At 38.5% G+C, this 26352-nt stretch overlaps 2 protein-coding genes across 4 annotated transcripts in view; one reads left to right on the plus strand and one right to left on the minus strand.

Annotated features, from left to right (window-relative positions):
* Positions 1-26151, minus strand: part of LOC131591816 (transmembrane protein 117-like) — a 178653-nt gene extending 152502 nt beyond the window's left edge. The window contains exons 1-4 of one of the 3 annotated variants that reach the window (XM_058862886.1): positions 25859-26151; positions 25646-25701; positions 23613-23917; positions 1025-1157 (exon numbers count right to left, since the gene is read on the minus strand). In XM_058862886.1, coding sequence (XP_058718869.1) covers positions 1025-1157; positions 23613-23889 — 410 coding nt within the window. In that variant the 5' untranslated portion in view covers positions 23890-23917; positions 25646-25701; positions 25859-26151. The remainder of the gene's footprint in view (positions 1-1024; positions 1158-23612; positions 23918-25645; positions 25702-25858) is intronic. The other 2 variants (XM_058862885.1, XM_058862887.1) reach the window with 2 other exon arrangements.
* On the plus strand, positions 2424-8159 carry LOC131591817 (P2Y purinoceptor 1-like). The gene is made up of 2 exons (XM_058862888.1): positions 2424-2493; positions 7138-8159. The coding sequence occupies exons 1-2, from the start codon at positions 2424-2426 to the stop codon at positions 8157-8159; spliced, it is 1092 nt and encodes a 363-aa protein (XP_058718871.1).
* Positions 26152-26352: the final 201 nt, after the last annotated feature.

Here is a 26352-nt window from a genome sequence, read left to right on the forward strand (position 1 = left end):
CTGGCTCAAATCAATACATTTAGTCTTCATGTCACAATGTCACGATTATCCCAGCTGGTCTGTGCTTATATTCACTCAGTGACAGACAGTCTGCCTCCTACTCACCTTTTGCTTTATGTCACATTGTTTACAGGACTTTGAACAATGCACGTTTTTGTTGACATGCTTAAGATCTGTAACACACCACATCCCAGCCCATTAAGTCATCATCAGTCTGTTGGTATGGCTCTGATATTCTGCTAGGAACAAGGAATTTAATTATTCGCATTGTTCTTCAACCCATAAATACTTTGGATTTCTTATTCCTTGCTGGGAAGTCTTCAGATGCTATCTTGCCTTTCACAAACAACATTGCTGTGGGTTTCTTATCTGATAAACTCATTTTGTACATATTAGTGTACAAAATAACTAATGACTAATAATATAGGTTTTCTAAGGAAAATCAACACATGAAAGTGGTGTTAATTTTGAGATAATAGGAAAAAGCAGGTCTTAAAGACAGAAAATTAATATAAAGAGGTCCATTTAAAATAAATCTATATATAATAGATGGCTGTTCATCCCTCAACCAAACACAATTTTGTTCTGTCAGAACACCTTAAAAAAAAAATTTAGGATATTCTGAACAAACTGGGTCAGAAAATATTTTTGTACATAACTAAAACAGAACTATATTACCCATTTAATCTCCATGAGCTTCCTAAAATTTAGAGGTTTCAATTACTTTTAACTCTGAACTTCCTCCCTAGGCACAATAGTAATGCTTAATCTTGTAAATCCCTCAGCCCTAACTTCAAATCAAATTTGTTTAGCTATAATTTTAAATTAAAAAAAAAAAGTAAATCTAATGCTCATTAGTACCATGATTTAACAGTTGCTAACATTAGTCTAGGACTCCATACTTTTATCCTCTTGACTAATTAACCAATTAAATTACTATTCTACCTAAATTCAGAAAGCAGAGGAAAAAAAACTTACAGTATATTCTAGAGCAAAAGAGACAAAAATTAACTCTGGAACCTACCTCATATTCCCCGCCATAATGAGGAACAGGTTATAAATATGAGAAAATATGAAGAGGAAGAGGATGGTACTGAAGAACATTGTCATCCAAGACCCATGGTCCTCTCGAAACATTTTCAGACGGAGCAATTGACCTATGGTACAAAAAATATGAGACGTATTTTAGTCAGTCAGTAAATACATGTTTACATCATATTAAAACCAAAATAAAGTACTGAACTGTATTTCTTCCTATAGAATACTGAATACTGGTGTGTCTCATCACTTGAAAAGAAGCTCTGCTTACTCTCACCACTGGTGTTAGGTGAAACTTTTACAATATTTTTGCCACAAACATGTTTTTCTTGGGCTATCTTTTCTTCTCTGTCATCTCTTACCTTTGGAGAATTGTTTAGAGTATTGAAAACCTCACCAGCACAAGAGATGGGAATTTGCTTTTGCAAGGCTGAGAGTGCCACAGCAGAAGCCAAGAGGGGATAAAGGAAGATAAGTGATAATTCAAGCAGCAAGGTGAAGGACAGCATTTAACAAGGAGACGGTGCAGTCTGGTGCTAGATGATGTCAAAAGAACAGAAGTAATATGAGGAGCTGGACAGAAAGTGTCAAGACTGAGACGTAAAATGGTCTGGGATGGAGGAAATTTCTCTGAGCTGGTTATTGAACTGCCAAGTCCACATTTGGCATTGATAAGGGCTGGACACAGGGGGAAGCTATAAAGTGGAAGAAAATAATAAAAAATTTGAAGTGTTCATTCAGGCAGACAGGAAGATCCCAGAACTGGTGTTTGCTGCTGAAGATGGAGATGCAGATTTGGGGGAGGAAGACTTGAGGACCTGGAGCAGACATGGGCTATGGGCAGAAGAGGCAGGATGTGAGCTCTGGATTAAGCAGCTAGCAGATGAGTTCCTTGACAAAGCTGAGACTTTGGAATGATGTGGGAACCATGAGGCAGGAGAAGTGACAGGTGGGTATAGAGGGTCTGGATGAAGCTCTACGATGGGACAAGAGCAACATAGGTCCACAGAGCAGTCCAGTAGTAGGGCAGCAACAAGGATTCAGTGAGTGAAGAAAGGCAAAGAAAGGCAAGGTGCAAACACACATATACATGCCCCAAGCCCCTGTACTCTTCTATGCTTTCACTGCTGGAAACCCTGACAGCCCCAGGCCTAGCTGGACTGAGGATGTCCTCTGTCCTTCCCTGAAGAGCAAGCACAGGCTGCTATGGCAATAGCATATTATCCTGACTTACTGAGAGGAGTGGCTTAATGATAAAAGATATTTCCCTTGCAGTTTGATACTTGCTCTCTGAACAGCTGCGATTGCATATGGAATATTACCGACACCTTGGATAACAAACAGTACTCGCAAAATAGAATTGTGATTTCAGGAAGTCCAGATTAATGGAGAGAAAAAACACAGCCTGGAATCTGGACTTCTGTATAACAGATAACTCCAACTTTTCTAAAACAGGTAAGAGAAAGATTTAATAAATATTCATTGCCCCTGTACTCTCCAAAGCAATGCTTTTTCCTATTTAGTTATTACTGATAATACCTACAAGTATGTATAAATGTCATATTCTTAAAAGAATCTTTTCATAAATACTGCCTTCAGTAGGCAAATACTTAACTTTCCTTCTACTGGAGCTTGTGTTTGCCATACAGGACTTCATTAACTGTCAAGCAGGGTTCATCAACATAATTTTTTAAAGAAATAAATAGTACTTTAATCACAGTACTGATATATAAAAATGAAAGGAATTGGATATTAGCACAATCTTCTTACCTAATTGCATGTTACATGCAATGTTGCAGATACTGCTTATCGCTCCCATCATACCAGGATGTATAACATGCTAAATGCAGTTAAACTAAAATATGTTAAATAATCCACCAAATGCTCACATTGCGTTATATATCCTTTCATATCAATTCAGTTGAAATAAAAATGGGTTGCATCAGATGATTACCTAACAGGTAAGTTGTTAAAGTAAAAATTGAAAAGAATGCTTGTTATTTTTATAACAAAACCTAGGACTCTGTATAATGCTTTTTTTTTCTTTTTTTAATAAAATGAGTTAAAAGGTTACACTTTGAAAGCACACGTGACAGAAATATCATGGGGTGTGAATAGTCAGAAATTTGGAAAACCTATCTAGTAACTGGAATAGACTTGTACTGGATTAAAATACAATTCCAAACAGCCCAACAAAATTCTCAGAGTAATTCCAGAAAAATAAAACAATTCATGTAAAATTATGGCTTTTACTATAGAGAATAGCAAACAAAAAGTAGCAAGGGGCAAAGAGAGTAGATAAGGATTAAAATTACACAAAATAAGCTTTTGACTCAACTGTCTTGTTTTTTCACTTCAGGAAAAATTAGTTGCTTATCATGAACTTGTTAAAAAATTTAAAGTAAACCCCAACAGGTATGACAGAGAAGAACATGGTTACTAGGATATATTTACATATAAAAAATTATATATTTTAAAAACGCCAAATAAACATGTTAAGCCTAATGGGCCTTTGCAAATGCAAGTCAAATGCCATATGAATGACCACCAGTAATATACCGTGAATTAACGATATACAAAACCCAAGATTCTCCTATCATAATGTTTCCTAGCTCCACCAGAAGTTTCCTCAAAATGTAATTTTTTACTGGAAACAGGTCTTTTTATCTGCTCCAAGGCTTTGGAGAGCACACCAATGGTACTAGGGGAGCACAGGGTAGCAGAGATTCCAGCGTTTAGGGTCCTGCAACAAACCAGGCATAACTAACCAGTATTTTTTTTCCAGTCCAAGAGAAAACACAACTCAATAGGCAAACACAAAAAATTGAGTCAAACACGTCACTTTTTTAAAAACTAAAGCTTTTCTAGTATTTTTAGATCCACAGCCCATTAAGACAGTTGCACTCATTAAATTGCAGAAGCAGAAACAAGAGAAACAGTAAGTTCTTACTGATGCATTCAGCATGATTTCTTGTCTTAATTATGAGTGGTGGAAACCATAAACTTCAACTATTTCCCAGGAATATTTGTAATATTCTAATACCAAGCTCTTCATTGAATCAGATGTATTCCTTTAATTCTGGGTGCCCCATAATTGCTCTTTCTGAGCACTTAGTGCTCAAGGTCATCTCCACCAATGACTGAAACTGTTCAACTGAAAAATTAACCTCATTTGGGAAGTATATTTTAACTTTGAAAACCAATTCTATTTGCATCAGTTTGGCAAGTCTGATTTTAGTCCGTACTAACAACATATGCACACTAAAATGCCATGATGCTGCTGCTCATTCTGCCCCGGTACAATATGCATATATGTATTGGCTGGCTTTGCTTAAGAATACATGGACTTAGCAGTGAATGCTGCTATGTTCAGAAAAAAAAAATAAAAGTTTTCTTAAAGTTTTCTTAAAATACAGATGCAAAATTTTGGATTTGAACAACCTGGTCATATGCTGTAGCTTGAATTATTCTGTTGGTGTTAAGACAGTAGACAGAAAACTTGCTATTGTCTGATAGAAAAAAATGTCACTTCTGAAAATTATTACAGCACATATTTTCTGGACATCAGGGTAGCTCTAATGGCTTCAGCACAGACCAGGGCATGCAGGCAGACTGCATCCTTGATTGCATAAGGCTTTAAATTCTTTTGATGGAAGACCAGGAGATCCTGCAATAGCACCAAGCTGGGGGTCAAACCCTTTGTGTTTTCCTCTTGCTTATTAAGTTACCTCAGGAAAGGTTCTTTTTATCTCTGCACCTGTTCCCCTGTGTCCACCCTGTAAGTCACTCACTTCAACTGAAAATCACAGTTTCAAGAATCTAGTTTTATTTATGGTCCCTAAACTCTACTACAATACAAACAATTAACAGGAGACAGAAAAAATATTTTAGAAAACTCAAATAGGAATCCCAAGGGAGACATGTGGGAAATGCCTACACAAACAGACATATTTTCTAATGGCTCTCTGACCTCCAAATCCACCTTACACAGATGGGCAGCTCCATCCTCTCCAGCTACAAAACCAACTTCATACAGCTCGGCCCTGAGTGCAGCCCAGTGAACTAAAGGTGATGAAGGAGATAGGGGACTTTGTTTCGTTCAACTCTGTGACTACCCTAGCACATCCAGACTTTATCTGGCCACTTGGAGCAAAGCAGAGCAGGTGGCACAGCTGTTTGCTTCCCTCCATTTAGACCTACCTATAGCCCTTAGCCAGAAGCTTAAGATCAGGAGCCTGGCACTACATATAGCCCTCGTGCAGCTATAGCTACTGTTTGGAACCAGTTTAGGACTTATTTATACAGCCAACACAACTTGGAATCAAATGTCTGGTGCCTTCATTTGTAAGTATTGAAAAGGAAGGCAGAGAGGTAGGAAATGCTATTTAATTCCAAGAACACGCAAACTCTAGCCAAGAGGATTTTAAGAAAATATTAATTTCCTATACTTATTCAAACTACTTTTAATTGAACATATCACGAGAAAATGTTACTTAACTATGTTTCACGTTTTAAAGAATTTATAGGGATATCTTATAAATTTCAGAGGAAGAAACAATTATACAGTTTGCATAATCTTTTATATTCACAAGGGCTAAGAAGCAGGGAAAGTATAGCTACCCTAGGTTAAAGTCCAGTGTTTCAATACTTTAAAAAATTCATAGAACAAACACTCCCCACTAGAGAAATACACTGTGAGTAGAACAGATGGTTTTCTATCTGCATCATTTCCTGGAAAGTCATTTGACTGCCTTTGTTGCTGAGTTTCTAGAGAAAGCACTTTCCTTCCTGATTTTGTTGAGTACAGTCTAAACCAGCTTTTTTCAGGTAACTGAGTGGACTATACATTTGCAAAGCACAGTAATACACTATTTACTTAGTAGGTCTTCACTGCTGTTTCTGTCTGTTATATTTTGACCCATGTATGTGAACATACCTTTGGAGAAGTTTTATTGTATTAAGCATGACATGAAACCAAAGCATTATGTAAGGGAAAAAAACACTACTGCCAACTTAATGGTTGAAGATGTTTCAAAACTTTTAATGAATCATTAATATTCTGGAAAGGTCCTCTCTTCCACTCAAAGTGTGGCCTGTACTGGGGAAGATTTTATTCTGTCATCCTAGCAAGCACTGTAGCGGACTCTGATCTATGAATTGCTGTTTGGCTCATCCTCATACTAAGCTTTTACTTGGACAGACCTCACAGTTTGGCATCATTTGGAAATTATCTAGAAACACAAAAAACTGTAATTGGTGGCAGCCCATTCTGACAGAATATTCCAGCCTTTATTTTTATTAGGAGTAAAAAAAATCATCTGAATTAAGAATGAGACTTTACAAGAATGAAAAACTTGTTTTGAAAAATACACTGCAGATCTATATTCCGCATATTCCATAATGGAAATTGATACAACATAGGCCATAAAGTTAGACAAAAAGAATACTCTCTAACCCTACCAAAGTACAATCTTTTAATCCTGGGGCAAATATTTAAAGAAGAAAATCAAAGAAAAAGCACTTTGTCTAGAACATGAGATTGAAAAGTTTCTGTGGCCTTCACTAAAAGCAGAATTTCATCCTCATTTGTTTCAATACTGTTTTCTTGATCTCAGTCACAGCTCACTGCACAGCTGCCCACATGAAACTTGCCCTTAGGCCCCATATGGATGCTCAAGGCAATCAAAGCAATGATGGAATGAGCATGGGCAATTAATGTCCTTCTGTCACCTCCTCTGCTTTTTCCAAAGATAAATATAGACACATTAGTGGCCAAGGGACACTGCTCGCACTTGAGAGTGCACATTTTTTTTCACACATCCATCGTACACAACAGTAAATAGCAGAGAGGAAAGTATATAAAGCTCTGCATATAAGTTCATGAAGATCTGCTTGTGTGGGTGTTGTAGAGTAAGCTGTGTTACCTTCTTAGAGTTTACATTTTTTTCAGACAGAGGAGAGTTTGTACATTATACTACGTTCTGAATTCTTTAGCCAGTTCAAACACACTGAATTTAACTTATAATTTTTGAATTTTAAATGCAATATATCTAACTCAATTTTTGTTTTAAAGGCTGTTGGTCTCTCTTTTCCCTTCAGGCATATTCCATGGACAGATGATGAATGGTACATGCATTATTTTCATTTGCAACAGAAATCCTAAGCTGGAGTGGTACTGTTATTTGCTGGTTCTGGTTTGCCTTTTCACTTTATTAACAGGATTTCTAGGCAATATACTTGCACTACGACATTATGCTTACTGCATGAAGACATGGACTACCAATACCATATTTCTCTTTAATTTGGCACTGTGTGACTTTACTTGGACTCTTATGGTACCTTTTTCAGTATATTATAATATCCAGAAGTTTGCCATCTATTTCAGTCAAGCATTTTATCAGATCACAAGACTATTTTTTAGTATTAATATCTATGGAAGTGTGTATTTCCTGACACTCATCAGTTTTGACAGATACATAGGTGCTGTTCATCCCATCAGTTCATTAACGTGGTGGGACAAAGAAAAGGCTGTGTTTTGCACCATCGGGGTATGGATCTTCATAGTGTTTGCATCACTGCCTGAGATTTACTACACAGTTGCAGCCAGAAGACAGCATGACATCATAAATTATCTGGATAGCACTGAAGAACCATTACAATTTGCCATGCCATTCACATTCTCCAAAATTGTATTGAGATTCCTAATTCCAGCCACAGTCATCTTTACATGCTACGTCCTGACTCTCAAAGCACTGCTACAACTCAGTAAACGTCAGCAAAGAAGGAACAGACTTGTTAGGCCTCTGCTACTGATTTCAGCTGCTATGATTGTCTTTGCTGTTTCTTTCACACCTTACCATGTTATGATGATGGTGATACTAATTTACAGAATTAATTGTCAACCACCCTGTGGGAATATAAGCACATTAAGTGCCATTTACAAAGTCACAGAGATCATCTGCAGCATCAACAGTTGCCTTGACCCAATCATTTTTACAATAGCAAATAAGACATTCTATCAAAGAATTAAAAATATAAAATGTCATCCCAAGTGCCAATACTGCTGTTGTCTGACAGGAAGGGTAAGGGACATCACTCTCTCTGTGAGAACAATGACTTAAACACCAGTCTACAAAAACTAGCATCTCCAGCTCCTTGTTCGGCTCTGGGTCATCAGACCCATTTCATATTTGGTCTCCCATATTATACAGATATCTCTCAAATAAGCAGGAATACACAGAAATGCAGAGTAAAACTTAACCTGACACGAAACACTAGTGGTTCTTAGCTTTACAGAATTGGCATTTTAAATATTGTTGTCATACTCTAGTTTATTGTGAAATAATGCTTCTATCTGTATGTACATGCAACATGGAATAAAAAATGATGAAAAGATCTAAGTAGCTCCTTTAATTCTGGGCAAGAAAAATACAGTGAGATTAAGAGCAGACAGTGTTGAGGAGCCTCCTTATAGTTTCTATTAATTATTCCTTCATCTGTTTGTAAGTGCTGCTGTGATTGTGATTGTGCAATTAATAACTGTCAGAATGCTTACAGCTGAACTGCTTGAGCATTTGCAGAGAGGCTTTCTACAAGTACTTCAATTTAATGCTGCTTGCACTAGAGTTCCACTGGCAGTGGAACCTCATTAACCCAGGAAAGTGCAGCATATTTCCAAAAACAAACAAACAAAAACTAAATAGTGAGATAAAATCCCTGAGGACAGTCAGAGCCACAGTGAATGTGCTCATGAAATAAGCACGGATTAGAGAGCCGTGCTCCCAGGCAGCAGGAGTTTCCCCCAAACCCCGGACAACTACTGCAGTTTGTTATTAGTGCTCCGCTTCAGGGGAGCCCGTGTTCTACCACAAACTCTGAACTCCTCAACAGGGAGAAGTCTGTACTGAAAAAGCTCTGAAATAAAAAGGTGGCTGAGCTGCAAGAAGGGTAGGAGATGGCACTACACAGAACACTTCTCCTGTTCCTTCGGGGCCTTAGCATCACAGTCTTGGCACAGTCCAAGATAATTAGACTACAATACATTTTAGTCATTCAATCAGCACAACAGTCATCAGAACATCCACCTTCAAGAGTCATTAAATATGTGTTCTTTCATAACACTGTATGGGCAAAATAATCATGTTCCAATAATCAGCCACCTGCTGACTTGCTTTCTTGCCAAGTTCCACACATTACCTTGTTAATTATGAAAGCCCATGTATCAGTGAGCACATTAACTTTACCCTCAAAGTTACTGATGACGAAGCAGATTTCAATAAACTTTGTACAGTCTTAATTCTTAGATTTCCAGTCTTAAAATAATTTTTTCCTTGTATTTATTAGAACATTATTCTATTCTACATGGGTATTCAATCTCTCTTGTTCCATGTTTCAACTGTATTGTCTAAATATATATGTATAAAATCTGGAAATATTTTTTCTTTTTTTAGTTATCTGTAACTGTGGCAAGAAAATAATCCGGTCCTGACAATCTGAAACACTTTAAAGGTGTTGGGATGCACTACTACACTCACAAAACCCCACAGAAAAATTGTATGCCTATGTGTACTTACCTCATTCTAATTACCTCTTCTTTCCTTTGTATTTCTTAATGTTTCAATTTTTCTTACTTTAAAAGAAAAATATTATTTCTTTTTCATTTAATTGTCTCTTGGAAACACGCCTCCATGTCTGTTTGCCTCCATTGTCTGTGTCCAGAAGATCTATAAAGCTTATTAATTATCAATAAAGCCATCTATAATGGAAGTCCCAAGATGCTCACACACATAAGAGAAAAAGGGGGGAAAAAAAGAAAAGAAACAACCTCATGTTTCTAAAAAGATTAATCTCAACCAACCCTGAGTTATGAAGAACAGAAGGAAAGAAAGCAGATAAGGGCATTGCTAAAGAAGCACATCTGTACCACAGTGCCTCTACTGGCTGTTCTCCCAGCCTGGACATCTCACACAAAATGCCTTTCTCCTGGGCTGAGTCTAAAAGCACTGCATAATCTTTTTAAAAAAAACATCCTTCAGTCTCTTACTCTAAGATATTCCTGTTTCTCATGATACTCAGCAGTGAATATACCCTAGTAGCTGATAAGGGTTCTAGGCATTTATTTTCCTGGTTATAATTGAATCAATTTAACACACTTTTTAAAAGCATTTTTGTTCAACTAGGCTGATCTAATGCTAATGTTGCCCTGATGGTTTTCTGCAAAGAGTTAAAAGACATAGGACATCTGTTCATGTTTACTTGCTTATATTTTTACTTTGAAATACATGCTCCTAAAATGTTTTATTATAATATTACCTGAATATAATGACATAAACTAAATCATTTATTCCATTTTGCTATAATAAGTGAACAATAACCTAAACAGCCAAGAGCCAAAGTAAACATCCTCTACTATGACAAGTATGTTGCAATATTGGTTTCTTACAGATCTTTGCATGGATTAAATTTGAGTACATGGAATCCAGTTAAATACCTAAATATTAAGAGTTTAAACACATTATAGTATATTGTAATAATGTATTAGCCTACAAAACTGACTGAAAGGTCTAGGTAGCTTTTGTGTACCTTATCTAGATATTCTAACATCTTCATAATACATTCAATGAACACAAGGTAAACCATGGCCTGAAAGATTTGACCTTTTATGTACATGCTTAGCTGTTGTCAGAGAAACAACTTTCATTTACTATCGTACATTGAACATTGTTTTGTAAGCAAAAATTGTTAAACCAAAAATCTCTAAGTTGAAGAGATAAACTTTGCTACAAACTTCCTGAAGCTGCTAAGGAAAGCAATCTTTATATTCTCTATTTTTCTTTGTAATACTTTCATCTCACAGAGAAACTACTGAAATGTTTACTTACTAAGACACAAGCTTACTTTTTAAATAAAAATATTCAGATGTTTCTAAAAGTTTGGTTTTCTCTTCAATATACATAAATGAGTGTATTCTGATGTCCAAGTTTTTATTTGCCATGCCTCAGAATCACCTCACTTGGCAAAAAAGTACAACAAACAATACCACAATTTTATTAAAATACTTCTCTATTGCACATTGCTTTCATCTGTGGAAGCCTAATCTCTTTAGGCAGGAGAAAAAAATATGCCTAGAGTGATTCTACAGCTGGAGGAACCACAGCAGAGGCAGGTGATATGGCTAAGTCCATCATCTACCTTGTAAAGAAGTGTAGCTTCTCTGCTCCTGTTTTAGAGAGACATCCAAGACTCTGAGTGGCCAAGTCTCCCTGTGCCCTGCCTGGAGCCTGCAATCAAGGTATGGTGGGATGTGCTGGACTCCTGCAGGGCCCTATCAAACCTACAGCCCTCCCAAGATCTTTTTTCAGAACTTCTCCCAGCTTGGCACTTGCCAGCTTGGTCCCTTCCACTTCACATGAGTCAGCATAGATGGGGCTTCCTCCAGCTGGGAAAGGTGAACCTTAATCAGGCAGCACTGCAGTTCTCAGCTTTTGCAGTCTAAGGTAAATTGCAGCCTAATGTCACAAAAGGGAACAGTCAAGGTCTCAGCTACCGACCCAGCTAGAAGACTGATGTCCTCACACAGAACGTTGTGTGCTAAGACAAAGGGTGCTCAGGATCTCCGGTTTCCCACCAGTTCAGCCAACACTGGCAACAAGACTGATGTCTGTACCCAGATGTCTTTCCACTGGGCTTCTTGTGCAGCCTGTCTTACCTGCTTTTGGGGGCCTCAAGGGCCTTGTCTCAAGGGCCACTCACTGCAGGTGAGTGCACACAGGTGAAATGCAGAGCCTTCTGCCTTCCTTAGAGAAAGAAATGCCATTTTAGGAACGCCACATAGCCTTTAAAGATTTCTTGCTATTTCTCAAAGAAGAAAAGAATTGTTCAGAAGAGTGCACATTCATCTTTTATTACCAAAACAAGAACAGGAGGATGGACTTTTGCTGCTGCAAGGAAAGAGCTGACATTTTCTTTTCTTAACGGATTACCCAAAGGCAAGAAAGAGCCGGGTGGTGATGGTCACTGCCATCTGCCATATCAGACATTGTGGGGGGGGTCCTGGAGGCACCACATCTCTGCCTGACATTAATGTCATTGCTATTACCTAGAAGCAATACTTCAGGCTGCTGATTTGGAAGAGTTGTAAAATGCAGATAGTGTGGGAATACTTAAAGCTATGCCAGAATTAGTGTGTAGGCAGGCTTAATTCTGAATTTTTCTGCGCCTCTCAATTTCTATTATAGAGATTTAATCTATAATTTTAATTTTAGACTATACTGTCACTGATGTTATTACTTTGGGTTTAGACAATTGTGCTGATGAACATAAAAGGAAACCTGTAAAAATAGATATTGATTTCCTGTAATGTTTTAGAACATTTTTTTAGTGGGATAGTAATGGAAAACCCTGTGTTAGCAACAGAAAATGCTAACGCATTTGTTCCTGGGGTGAGATTTTTTAATTCTATGTGACTCAATCCCAGGTTACAAAACTAATGTGAAAAAATAATTCCCTTTTTAAATGGCATCACTACATTAGAAAAAAAAAAAAAGTTAGTTAAGGGGCATGTAAGTATTTAATTATATTTTTGCACTCTTTATTATTTTAGAATTTCTAGCACTTTTAAGAAACCTGGGGTTTTAACTACCAAACCTATGCAAGCAATTTCATGATCATCCCTATATTTTTTAATTTTAGAGCTTTTTTTTGATAATGTTTTATCACCATATATGTCATGCCTTCAGAAACTACATTTTCCTTCTTTGAATTCTTTGGAATCCAAACTTCATAACAGATAAAAGAAACATAGCAGTATTTATAGCCTGTATAATGCTGATGCTGAACTCTGAAGGGAAGTGTTAAAATCTCTGTTCTTCAATACCAGTTTAATGATGCTCTGCAACAACTTGTCAAAATAATCAGGGTTTTCTTCTATACTATTTGTTCTTTTCTCCTGAAGCCTATTCACAAGCTTAATAGTAAATAGAATTGCTTCCAATGTATCTACTACACAGGCCTTTAAAAGAAACATTTATAAAGAATTTTGAGTCAGAAAACAAAGCAGATTAAGCATGAGGTTTATTTTTTGTCTTCAACAATATTTGCAGCTCTGCTGTCTATTATGGAGACTGTGACTAGACCTCACATAGGACAGACAGGCACCCCAGGGGTTACTGAGCATGTCTGTGTTTCCAGTGCAAAACAAAATGGAGAACTGGTTTTGTGGGACCAAAAGGAAGCATATTCCAGTGACAAAAAAGACGCTCTCTAGCTCACAGTGGAATATGGGTAGCTCACAGGGTTATGCACATAGACCTGAGCCTTTCCAGACTCAGTGAAAACTGGTATTTTTGTAAGCTGTACTCTTCTCAACTCGCACCTGTATATGCATCCAGATCACCTCAGGTGCTTCTCTGAGCACCAAAAAGGGGTACAATCAGTTAATCCAGTTCCATGTCAGAACTGGTATGTGTTGCAATCTGCACAAATCTTACACAGGAAGGCTGATTATTATTCTGCCAGACTTGGACCAGTCTCACAGTTAGCAGTTGTACGAACAAGTGACAGTGTAGCGCTTGCAATATTTTGCAGAATACTGCCTCTGTGGTTACAGAAGTGCTTGACAACCCCAAAACTCCATTAACTTTGTCTTACTATCCCTTTGCCCTCCTAGAAGGGGGTGAAGGATGCCAAATTACTATTTCAACAAACCTATTTTATCAAAATAAATGATACAAAATTAGCTTTCATGGGTTAAAATTTTCACAAGACTTGTTTCAGTTTTGGGCTGAAGTTTCCAAATGCTGAAAAATTTCTTAAGGAAAAAAAAAGGTCAAGTTCCCTACTTTGATAACTCAGAAATATGCTTGTAATGTTTATAGAATCAAAAATGGAATAGCTATGTCTTCTTTTAATCACCTGAAAGTCTGAGGTTTTGCACTTGACATTTTTCACTCAATTGCAAAATTCAGAGAAATGTCATGAAAATCTAAGTATGATTAGCATCCACCAATGCACAAATATCCTGCAATGACATAATTTTAAGCATTGCTTATTAATCCTAATTTGCCTTTCTAGAAATAGCACATCATTCATTTGTATTATGTACACAAAATAATCATGTCCAGAAAGGATTATCTACTACATACAGATTGAAAGAGACAACAGACTAGACTTAATTGTCATAGCCACTATATTTAGTAGTAACTTAGGAAAAACTGAATTTTAAATCATTTGATACTATGTTATTTGCAAAAGTAACCAGGGCGTATAATATATTGCAAAATCTGTTTACTCGGAATACTCAGGCTGGAGAAACTGTGTTATAATAATCAGTGAAACTGAACAAGGTAATATTTCCATGACAAATTTCCTTTGGAGCTGGTGTATAATGAAGAGAAATTTTCATTACTAAGAAAGTGAAAGAGTGGGTAGGTTACAAGTAGAACATACGAAAAATACTCTTTCAAAGTAACTATATAAAACCCCACCAAACTATTAGGTCAGCAGGTGGAAGGGGAGGAGTGGAAAATATTGTAATTGAAAAATATTTTAATTTTTTCCAATATATGTTTGTTTTTTTCCTTTGTTTCTAAATTAATTATGAATTTAATCATAAAAACAGTGTACAGAAAAATGCATTGATATTCTTCATCTAGCATATTTAGCTCTCCGTATTTGGAGGGCTGTTTAAGCAGCAGCCATGTTCACTCGAGACCACTAGAAGGTGCTCCTCTGTTGAAAGATAATTATTTCTGTCTGAATTGCTGTTAAAAGCTAATTTTCCTCCGATAACCGTGGTTCTGGCCAGTTGTTTACACAGACTGTAATTGCAGCCACTACCACTGCTATAAAACAGCTGGACCTCGTCTGCTATAACCATTATCACAGCATGAAAACAACAGATCTGTGATAACATTTTCTGATAAATTGAAATCCCATCTGAGCAGGACTGTAGTCAGTTCTGCTGGAAGGTGGGGCATGGAAATTGTGGTGGAACTAACAAACCACACATTTTGTAAAGTTAGGAATCACAGAATCATTAGGTTGGAAAAGACATTTTATGATAACTGAGTCCAATCATACACCTAACACCACCAAAACTCATTCCTGCAGTAAATTAAGGCAGAGTGCATCCCCAAGGAGAATTTGCACACTTGTCTGAAGTCTGAAGGAGAGCCCAACATAAAAAAACAAAAAAAGCAAAACCAAAAAAACACCAAACCAAACAAAAAACCCAAAAAAACCCAAACAAAACCCAGACAAACACAAGCACATAATCTCCACCAATTCCATACCACCAACAGTATTGGGATATCAAGCTGCAGCTCGAAGTACAAGAATCGATAATTCATCTTTTATACACAACCTTGTATGAGCCTTAACCAAGTCCTGATTTAGTTTGCTCCCCAGAGTGGCACTCTGATAACTCTGGGTACCCACAGGCTGCCTCGGTCAGCCCTTTGCATAGGGCTCTTAGCTCTTACCTCATCTCTTACCTCTGCAGAGACCCCTGACTGCCCACATTTGCTCTTCTCCCTAGCAAGGCAAGCAGAAACACAGTCTCAAGTTTGCTTTTTGTCTGCAGCCTAAGAGATGGAAATCTGTAGACATCCCCAAGAGAGTAACACTGCTGTTTTACTCCCTGAATTTAGACAGCTCATACAAAAGCAACCTCTAATTTAGATAAAAATTGCTCCATCTTTGGCTGCCACAGAGATAAGGCTCACGGGATATAAGCCCCAAACCACTTCAAAGTAATCTCAGCTGGAACCTATCGAGGATAACATGAAGAATACTGTTTGTAAATACTTTTTTATTTGCTGCATGAAAGTGACGCGAAATTGAATGTTGTACTAAGCTCTGAATTCCCCAGATTAGGAACTCCACAGACATGCCACATAAAATATTAGTTTTCAATTCTTCCTCCCTTTGCTATACCTCTAGCACATTACACCATCAGGTGTGAATTAAGATCCATATTTATTGTCATTTACATCTATGAGCATAGATTTGCAAGAGCCAGGATATTTGGGGGGTTTTATTATTTAAAACTGTGGTCTCTCAATTTTTAGGCCTTTCACATAAGATAAAATTAAATACTGTTGTTTCTGTGACTCTTAAGGAATGTTTTTCTCCATCTCTCCTCATCTCTTTACTCCCTCACTGCCCTAATTTTTTTTATTATTATTTGTTTAGCATGTTTGACTTTACTTGAATCTTGTACAGATTTAATTTCTTCCTTGCTTTACTATTAAAAAAATATGTGCTTCATGGTAGACAGACATTGCATCAGTGTCTCAGAAATAGAAAAAATTATTTGTCATGTATATAAGTGAGCTTAAAAAGCCCTAAGCAGCTGGCCACTTTGAAAGATCATACCCCAATGCTGCAGATGAAAGCTGAATTCAAGGCTCTGCTGCTACCTTTACTCAGCTGTCCAGTATGCTCCTGAGAGACTCCTTTCCCACCTAAAGGCACCAGGGAGAGTGTGAATCCTCAAAGGAGAGTTTCTGCTGTTCCTGCCATCCCCTGGAATGAGTTAATCAATGGGGAAAAGGACATTGCCCCTTCTGATGAAAACAGAAAAAGAAGAATGCAGAAAATTCTGTTTTCCAGTAGGAAATTAGGGCATGTACCTCTCATGTTTAGAAACCCTGCATTTCTGCCCTACATGTGTCATAAGGAACAATTACTGATCCCACCTCCTTGAAAGTCACTCTGGTTAGTAAAGACATTTGCAAATTCTTTTCACTTTTGCCATATGTAAAATATCTATGAGAAATGTATATACCACGCCCAATATTTGCTAATAGTGATATATCCTATATCCTGATAATGCATTCAAAGTTTTTTAAAGACCAGAATATATTGAGGGTTTTTTTTTCCAATCTGGAATTTATATATATGTATATATATATATTTATATTTATATATGTATGTATGTATATATATATATATATTTATGTATATATAAATAACTTTATAAGGCAGGTGCACAGGCTGGGAGAGTGCACAGGCTGGATTCTGCCTGAGGTCCCAGAAGAATCACACAGAGGGAAATGTTGGTTTGGTTGTGAAGGACCTTCATGTCATTCTGCCAGCCTAAGGGAACCTTCAAAAGGACACAGCATGACCAAGGAAATGTTCTCCTAGGGACTCTCCAGCAAGCACGTGGCAAGGTGCTGTTCCACACTAATATCCTCTCCATCTCCTCCTTGTATGGGATAATGACACATGAAATTTGCCCCTGCACTAGGTTGCACCTGCACTATGCCCATCAGGATGCATCTACTAAGAATAAACTCACTTCTATTTCTGGAAATTGGGGGATGGAGACATATCATTCCCATAAGTGGCAGGCATCATTCCAAAATCACTCCCAGCTTCAAAGAGAAAGAAAAATCTAGAAGTCATGTCAAAAAGATCAAAACATAGATTTGACACATCAATGCGAAGTAGCAATGAGTGTATTTTTAGTTTTCAGTCACTGGATGCTAAATATTATCTAGAGCTTTCCCATTATGGGAAATCTGGCACACAGCTCTTCTTGCACTCTTATGCTACTGCTTGGGGACTGGGATATGCACCTCCAATAGAATCAGCTTTCATCGAAGAGAGAATAATCTTTCTGTAGCTATTGCCTGTATCTCTCCAATTAAACTCCAAAATTTACTACCCAAAGACTGATTCCACAACTAAGGCTAAGTGCAGACAACAGAAGACTTCTCATTGAGTGTGAAAAGAGGAAGCAGTGAGATGTTATGGCTCTTCTAAAAATAAGAGTAAGAGAAGAAATTAGGAGGTCACTTGCATGCTTTTCATTTCTATTTGAAAGGTCACTTGTGGTCTCCCTCATGAACAATGTAAAGTTTAAAATAAACTGATATCTGAATTACTGTCAGCTTGCCAGAGCTGGAATATGATGAGCCTGCAACTCATTCAGTGGCTGGCTGAGAGCTGCTGCTTCTTTTTTTTTTTTTTCTTTAATTTGAGGATTCTGGCTCTCAGAAATGCTTGCTCACAGTCATTTGTGCGTTATTATTAGCAAACTGTTAGACTGGCCCCTTGGCACACATTTTGTAGGACCAAAATAATTTTATTGTATTCCTTCAACATTTTACTGGTACAAAAGAGGTGAATTGACAGTGAGGCAATCACAGCAGACCTTGAATACCCTCAACAGTATCAGTTTGGTCATTGTTATTAGAAGACTGAACAGGCTCTTGACGACAGTATTTTTTACCAGCTATCACATTAGTTGTTTTCTAATAGGCTAAAGTCATCAATGGAAAAGAAAGAGCAGGAACAAAGTTGCTGGGTATTAAGTGACAGTCCTTACTGTAATGTAAGACACAGCTGACAACAGAAAAGAATAAGCTCTATCAATCAGCTTAGAATTTTATGCAACTATTGCCATACGTACACCACTTGTTTCTACAGATGGTGGTATAACTGTTCCTATCACCACCATCAAACAAGAATGGGAAACAATCTGGCTGAAAAACAAGCACGTGAAAATCTTAACAAATCTATGGGAAGCTTCTCTGTCAGAACAGATCACATGGTTCATTAGCTATTTCACAAGCACCACTATGAAAGTGATATGCCAACATTAGCAGCAATACCACTGCCCAGATTTTACACTAACATGACCCCTAATATATCAGGATACCAACTAATCTAACAAACCACTTTTCCTATGCAGTGCACCATCCTCCTGGCTAAATCCCAGTCTGCCTAATTTCCTCTTGCAATCTTCATTCAGTTAGTACACCCCTTAAACTTCAGCATAATAAAAGACACTGAAGAATCTGCTATTAAGACATTTGCATGATCTTTTAGAGCCTTCCAGATAAAATGTTTGACAAGAAGAGTAATGTTTTCAGACAGCATAGCCTTAGTGGGTGTTTTGTTTGAAACCACGTATCATGAAATTGCTCCCAGCATGGCGCTACTGTCCATTAGAAAATCTGCAACATTTGTGTACACCCACAGTTCAGTGCAATTCCTATAATGAGTGCTTTATTCATTTATCCCAGTGTCTACGAAGCTCAGATTATCATTTAATTTTAAACAAACTGCATACTGTGAACATTTGTAAGAGAGCAAACCATTAAATTTAACATTTATACAACAGCTCTAATTTACTTGCTGTATTATGATTCCTCCATTTTTAGAAATACAGATTTAGTTATACATATCTTGTTTTCTGTAATTTTTATAACACATTTAAGTATTTAGTTTTTCCATTCACACCATTTAGAAAGGAACTTACAAGTAGAAATCTAAGCACAGTCATTGACAACTGATTCAAATACAAGTACAATACAAATACAGTACTGTAATCAGGCTTTTAACCAGATTTTAATACATCTTTAGAATTACAAAAATGGGCAGGTAGAAACATGTATGTTTTGTAGTAAGTAAGTTTTTAAAAACTGATGTATCTAATATGCACTAAGCTAAGGATTAGTGCACATAAGGACCAGTCAAAGCAAAAATGCTGGATTGAAAAAAAATATTTCCAAGTGTATTGCCCATTTACGTGTATCACTGAATTCTGATCAAATTAAAGACTATTTTAAATTTACATGATAGATCATGTTTATCTGTATTGATGCAAAATGCACAGCCTGAACTTTGGGCCAAAAAACCCCACACTGAACTCAGAATTTAGATCTGAAGTACTGCAAAAGAGCAACTGTGTGTATGCTGAGCAGATGCCAATTAAAACATACACTTCTTACACCTTAAACACTGTGTTATTTTCCATAAAATGCCCCACAGCTTTATGAAAAATAGGGAAATGCTTATTTAGGAATTTCTTTTAAGTTAAGATTTGAATGCATTTTTTGAATGCATAGTGACATCAAATGGATCAGTTTGTAAGCTCTCTCTGGTTTAAATTAAGCAGAAAATCAATCAGGAAATTGACACTTTCCCTTATCTCAAGTAATTCTTAAGGAAAAACAAACCAGGGGTAGGTATATTTACTTTTCATTGCCCCAAACTTCCAACATTCTTCAATGACCTTTTACTTTCCACCGCAAAATAAAAAGCACAGCAGAACACAATATCTAACCAAATAGATGTGCTTGGTGATAGATCGAAATAATACAGTGGATAACAGCCAAAAGACAATGTTAAATTCTACTTGTTCTGACCACATGCCATGGATATAAACAATGTACTAGATAAGGGCTGTTTTCCACAGAAATATTTATTGTGGGAGATGTTTATCAAATGAATTAAGCGATTTCTTGACTGAAGAACTAGAGAAGCAATTGGTTTCTAATCTTGTTTTAAGTCATAAGGAGTGTCTTGAAGGATTCCCTGAAGATGATACTGCTCAAAGGTTGCAACAGAAAACATCCCACCTTGTCCTCCAGCTGAGATCTCTACTTCTTATCAATATAGTTTACCTACTCCCTTATCTCTTGGTAAACTCAGAGTGATGAAGCCTAAATCAGGTTTCCAGCACCTGTCTCCTTCCCCTTTTAGACACGTAAGATTCTTGAACTTATTTCTTTTATTTTTTTAGTCCATGACAGTCAAGGCAGTAACTGTCACAGACAGTAAACTGTATTATGACACAGTTCTAGCTACTCTATTTTTCTAGTCCCTATGCAAACTCAACAGCAAGAAATACAGAAGACAAGGAACAAAAAAGCAGAAAGGGCATAGAGAAAGAAAATCCTTTCCCTTCCTCTTCATTTAAAGTGAGATGTGCAGACTAATCCTTTTCATTTTCAATTTGCAGCCTACACTGTGAGCCAAGATCTGACAGGGGGAGATTGACTGGTGCTACTTGGTTTCCTGACTGCAGGAAGTTATACACAGGCCGTAAGAAACAACCAGTCACAATTGCCCCTGCAAACAGAGTGTAGCAGAGGAAAAAAAAAATAAATAAAAAAACAAGGATTTAAAACCAGAGTGGTCCCAAGTAATTACACATTAAAAAAAAAAATAGAAAAGAAATTACAAAAGTAGCAGCTATTCAGAAAAATAGACTAGGGAAATTAAAAACAATAAAGCGGTGAATTCATTAACTGCTTGATGCCAGAAGATCCAGATATATTTGATAAGGATCCCAATAAAAGTGATTTCTAAGCAATGAAGTCATTAAAGTAGTAGCAAATAACAAGCAGAAAATATTTCAGCATGGGCTGTACAAACCTTCTGGAGACACAGAGATAACTGAAGCTGTAAACCCACATTCTCATCAAGCAATCTCTATCCACACCAGCTACACAGCCACATCAGTCAGCAGTACAGTCAGCTCCAGTCACACTGCCTGCCATCTGCTCGCAGTGTATCACAAGCAGCAGCACACTCCCACTGTCACACTGTGTGGGTGCAGTCCCACAGCACTCGAGCCAACACAAGGTACGGCTGCCACAGCCCCCAGCTATCTTGGCTGCACAGCCCTTGGCCATTTCATCAGCACTGGCACTCAAGCAATCGCATCAGTTGAAGGAGATGCTGCAGACGGCAGCAGAAGGAACTGATTTTCCATGAGATTGGCTGCCTGAGCTGGCTTGCTGCACTGTCACATCAACAGCAGCACTGGCTCAAGGGAGGCACCAAAATGATGTGGCTGGCATTAGGAGGGTGGGGTTGTGACAGATCTACATTGGCTCAAATTGCCATGAAACTCAATGTGCAGAAGCTAGCTTCAAATCAGACTGTACCTATGCCCAGACCACAACCACAAATATCCACAAACCAGCACTGCCTTCAGGGTTAGGAATTTCTTGCCCATTAGCTTCCTCTCAATGCTGACCCCATCTTAGAGCTGCCACAAACATCGGTATGGTCAGACATGTGATCCTTGCAGAAATAAAAGATGGGTACTGCTAATATGGGTAAACTCCCTATCCTGTTTCACTGAGCAACTGCACAAAGGCACAAAGCAGCAGACACTGGTCTGGACAGACCTCCTCCATTTGGCAGTAGGACTGAATCAAGCCACTTTAAAATTTATGTTTAGCTGTTTGGCTTACAAATCCAGATGGAATTATCATAATAACCTACGTAGATAGAAGACAATTACTCAGTAGTCAGAAAAGTATGTTCTCAAAAAGAAAATTTCGTGTCTTGATGAGGTCATATCCCATAAAAACTTGTTCCACTGATTGTCTAGCCTTTCAGATTAAAAAAAAAAAAAAAAAAAAAAAAAAAAAAAATACTGGCTATCTGCCACTTCCAAGCACTGGACCTTGGATTACATATGCTGAACTGAAAGTTCTGTCCTTCAAATTTGAGCAAGTCACTCTCTAATCTTTCCTTTATCCTCTCAATCCTCTCACTATCAGGCTAATTTTCTAAATTTATCAGTTTCATCACTTTTCCTTAAACATCTTCAGTTTAACAATATAATTTCTCAACTGGGGAAGCCAGAATTGAAAACATTCTTGTGATAGCCCTTGTTCCAGGTAAAATGTCCTCTTTATGGGAATATTTTACATTTACCATTACACTATGGTAAAATAGCTGAATAATCTTCATGATGCCTAATTATTTTTCAGAATAAATGTTTCAAGAGCAGTCTGTTTTAGAAGAAGGATCTTAATGTGGCTTTGTTTGTTCATTCCTCAACACAACAGCTTTACATTTGATTTATTGAAACAATAGTGGCTATCTCTTGATCTTAATAGAATGAGACAGACTATGGAAATGGCCTATTGCTCATGTGCTTCCAGGTGTTCCAGTAACCATCCATCCTGCAGTGCTACCAGTATAAGAATATGTGGGTTGTCCATCTAGACCAGCAGCGACCAGAATCAGATGTTTCAAAGAATAGTGCAAATGGCAGGAACAAAGAAATCTTTTCTACTGAAGATTTCTAATTATCTCTAAAACACAGAGACAGTCCTGAGCCTTCAGATGCAACATTCTCTACACGTAAGTTAAGACAACAATGGATACTTTTGTACCTCTATATATTTACTCCTAAGTTCTCAGTCACTGAATTTATTCTAGGGCCGCTTCATTCCTTTCACTTAGTCCATGTACAATATGTTCCTCAGTTAAGTCATATCTTGTGTATGTTTTAGTCATGTTTTCCCCATTTCCCACCTTTCCATTTTAATGATTTGCTCTTGTACTAAAACAGAGGGAGGTCCTACCTCTCTAGAATTCCCATTTTCATGTGGGAGCTCTTCAGCACAGCTCTGCTAATACTTACAAGAGCCTCTGCTTCCACTTAAGTGTCTTTTGACAAGACATGCAATGTTGCTGCCTCAAGGAAGAATTTCTTTTCTTCAAGTTGCTGAGAAAGTTACATAAGACCTAAATACTGGTCTGAAGGTGCAAACAGGGAAAAACTGAAAATTACTGACCTCCCAAGTATTTAAAATATGTCAGCTTTCACTATTTGTATCCTTCTTTGACTGAAATCATTGAGAATTATGCTATGGCATTAGCTTCCACAATGGTGTAAGCTTTGATGTTCTATACAGCTCTAAACAGTAGAAGCGATTCAAAGCAGAGTTTACGAAACTGCCACGAGTAGAAAGCTAAAAGGAAAAGTCAGAAAGCCATTACCAGGAAGTCAGTAGATGCATTGTTTAACTTACCAAACAAGCGCTGATGGAAGAGAAATTTCCCAGCTATTAGTCCTGTGAGAATGGCAAGGAGCCACAGAAACACCTTCAAAAATCTCCAGCCTCCTCCTTCAGGGTATTTATTTGTTACAAAGGAGAAACAATTACCAACAACAATAACGTTGGCTTCTGTCTGGCTGTGAGATACTGGGTCCTCAGCAAATATTAAGAAGTTAAAGAAGATCACTAAGTAAGCCACAACTAAGCGAGACCACGGGTGCTGGAAGTAGTAGCGGAAGTCTTTATCCATCCTCAGATACTGAAGAACTGGGTTTTGCCTATAGGTAAAGACACAAATGCATAATGTTATATATACCCCAAATTCTCAGAGCTTAGAAGAGACTCATATTACAAAAATCAAATCATTGCAACCTTGCCATCAGCAATTTTTAACACTTTAGACTTGACTAGAAATGAAAGTTTCAATCAAAAGATATTGTTGGATCCAGGGAGAGAAAAACTGAAATTTCTCCCTATTCCAATGTAAAAACAACAACCAAACACATACACATTGTAGCAGAGGATTTGCAGTCTCAAATATACTTTTCATGCCTCCTCCATAATGGGGTGTGAAAAGAATGAATATAAGACCATGGCAAGCTACCTAAAACCCAGACTGCCTTTCCAGCTGCACAAAAAATACAACACAAATTTCACAAAGGTTCATGCTAAGCCTAAATGGAATCTTTCTCCATGTAGGAGAAGGATGGAACCAGCCCAGCAGTCCAGAGGTCTTCTACTGGAAGTTTAAAAGCATATGACCCAGAAACATCAGAAACGATGCTCATATGAAAGAATGACATGTTGGAAAAGATTTTAGAATTAATTCTTGTGAGTCAGGCAAGCCTGTATAAGTCTTTCCATTGACTTCAGGGAGTACACCTATAGCTTTTCAAAACCATAAAGTAAGACACCCTGAAAACAGACTGTTCTGTATGAATACAAAAACCGTATTTTGAAACCTGCCGACTTATTGAGTACTGCTATAGAAAAATGCAACTGAGCATGGCTAACATTTTAGTTATTTGCCACTTGATTTCTTTTACTTTTATTCACAACCAATTAGTTTTCATCCTCTTGAACCACTTTGTATGCACAAAGATACAAGGCCTTTGTGTCACAGAACAACAAAATTATTCAAGCGACACAGTATGTAGGAAGAAAAATAAAAGCGTCTAGTAATATTGCTTGTTTATTACAACATGATCCTTGAAGGATACAGTGACAATTTTTTGCAAATGTCATATGTCCTGCAGCAAAAAACCAAACCAACCAAACAAAAACCATCCCACAAAAGACCTATAACCCCTGATCAATTACTCATCCCTTCCTGGACTTCTAACTTAGGACTTGCAAACTTAGAAATGGCACAAATTTCAATGTCTCTCTTTAGTTAGTCCCAAAATTATTTACCTGCATAACCCAATTTATATTAGTAAAATTGCAAGGAATCCTGTGCCTATTAAATGAAAAGGATAAAAGAACCTCTCGACAGATTCAGACAATGCATTCAGAAAATGACAGAAAGAAATAATGTCCCATTATGCATAAATTACATATGAAAAATAAAAAATACCACACTACAGAGTTAAAAAGTTAGCACGAGGGAGTGTCGGTCCTTCAAAAACTTTATGAAAAAAAGTAATCACTTCTTTTTTTTTTTTGTAAAGTAAGGGTCGTTGCCTAAGAAAATTCCACCCTGGGGAGATTAAACTGCCTTTATAGCCATAAAGATGCCCAAATATATTTCTTGTTCTCCTTTCGTTCTGTTACCATTAAGAAAAAGTTTTGGTATTTCCTTATGTGTATGAACCATCTTAAAGCCCGAATGGGGCTGGAGATAAACAACTACATGTCCCGGTATTTTTGACAGCTGCCGGACACCCGAGAGTTATCCAACACCCAGCTGAAGACGCGGCTTCCTAGGAAGCGTTTTATAGCATCAGAAGCCAATATTAGCAAGAGCGGCAGTGACAAGTTGCTAACAAAATCCTTCTCCTACCTACCTCACAGCCAAAAACGCGGGCGCCAAGAGCGCCGCTGACCACACGCCCGTCGCAACCTGTTAAATCGACATTTCCCCGCTGCCCCCGGCGCACACCCGGGCACCCGCGGCCACCTCACCCGGCGCGGCGGCTGCGGCCGCGGGCTCCCGCCGGGCACAGGGCCACGGGCCCCCGCAGCGCCGCCGCCCCGGGCCGCCCTCCCGCCGCACTCACCGCCACGGGGGATCCGGCGCCGCGGGCGCGGTGCTGCTCCTGCTGCTGCTGCTGCGGCGCGGCTCGGCGCCCGCCCCGGTGCGGCTCTGGGCGGCGGGCGGCCCCGCTCCGCCCCGCTGCCCCCGCGGCCGGCAGGCCCCCCAGCCCCTCGGCGCTGACAGCGGCGCTGGCTGCAGCGGCGTCCCGCCCCCCGGCCGCCGCGGGGAGGGAGCGGCTGCTGCGGCGGCGGCGGCGGCGGCGGCGCTCCTCCCCTCCTCTCCGCTCCTCTCCGCTCCGCTCCCGGGCGCGGGCGAGCGGCGCCGGCAGTGCCGCAGCCGCGGCGGCAGCGGGCGGCGCCGCTGCGGCAGGGTCCCGACGCCCCCGACGCCCCCGGCGCCCGTGCCCGTCCGTGCCCGCCCCTCCCCCGGAGCCTGCCAGCAAGGACCCGAAACGTGCGCGGTGTGCCGCGGGTGTTTATTCACCCTGGCAAAGGGTGGCCGGGGAGCCACGGGAGC

This window comes from Poecile atricapillus, chromosome W (genome assembly GCF_030490865.1).
Source record: "Poecile atricapillus isolate bPoeAtr1 chromosome W, bPoeAtr1.hap1, whole genome shotgun sequence".
Classification (NCBI taxonomy): Eukaryota; Metazoa; Chordata; class Aves; order Passeriformes; family Paridae; genus Poecile; species Poecile atricapillus.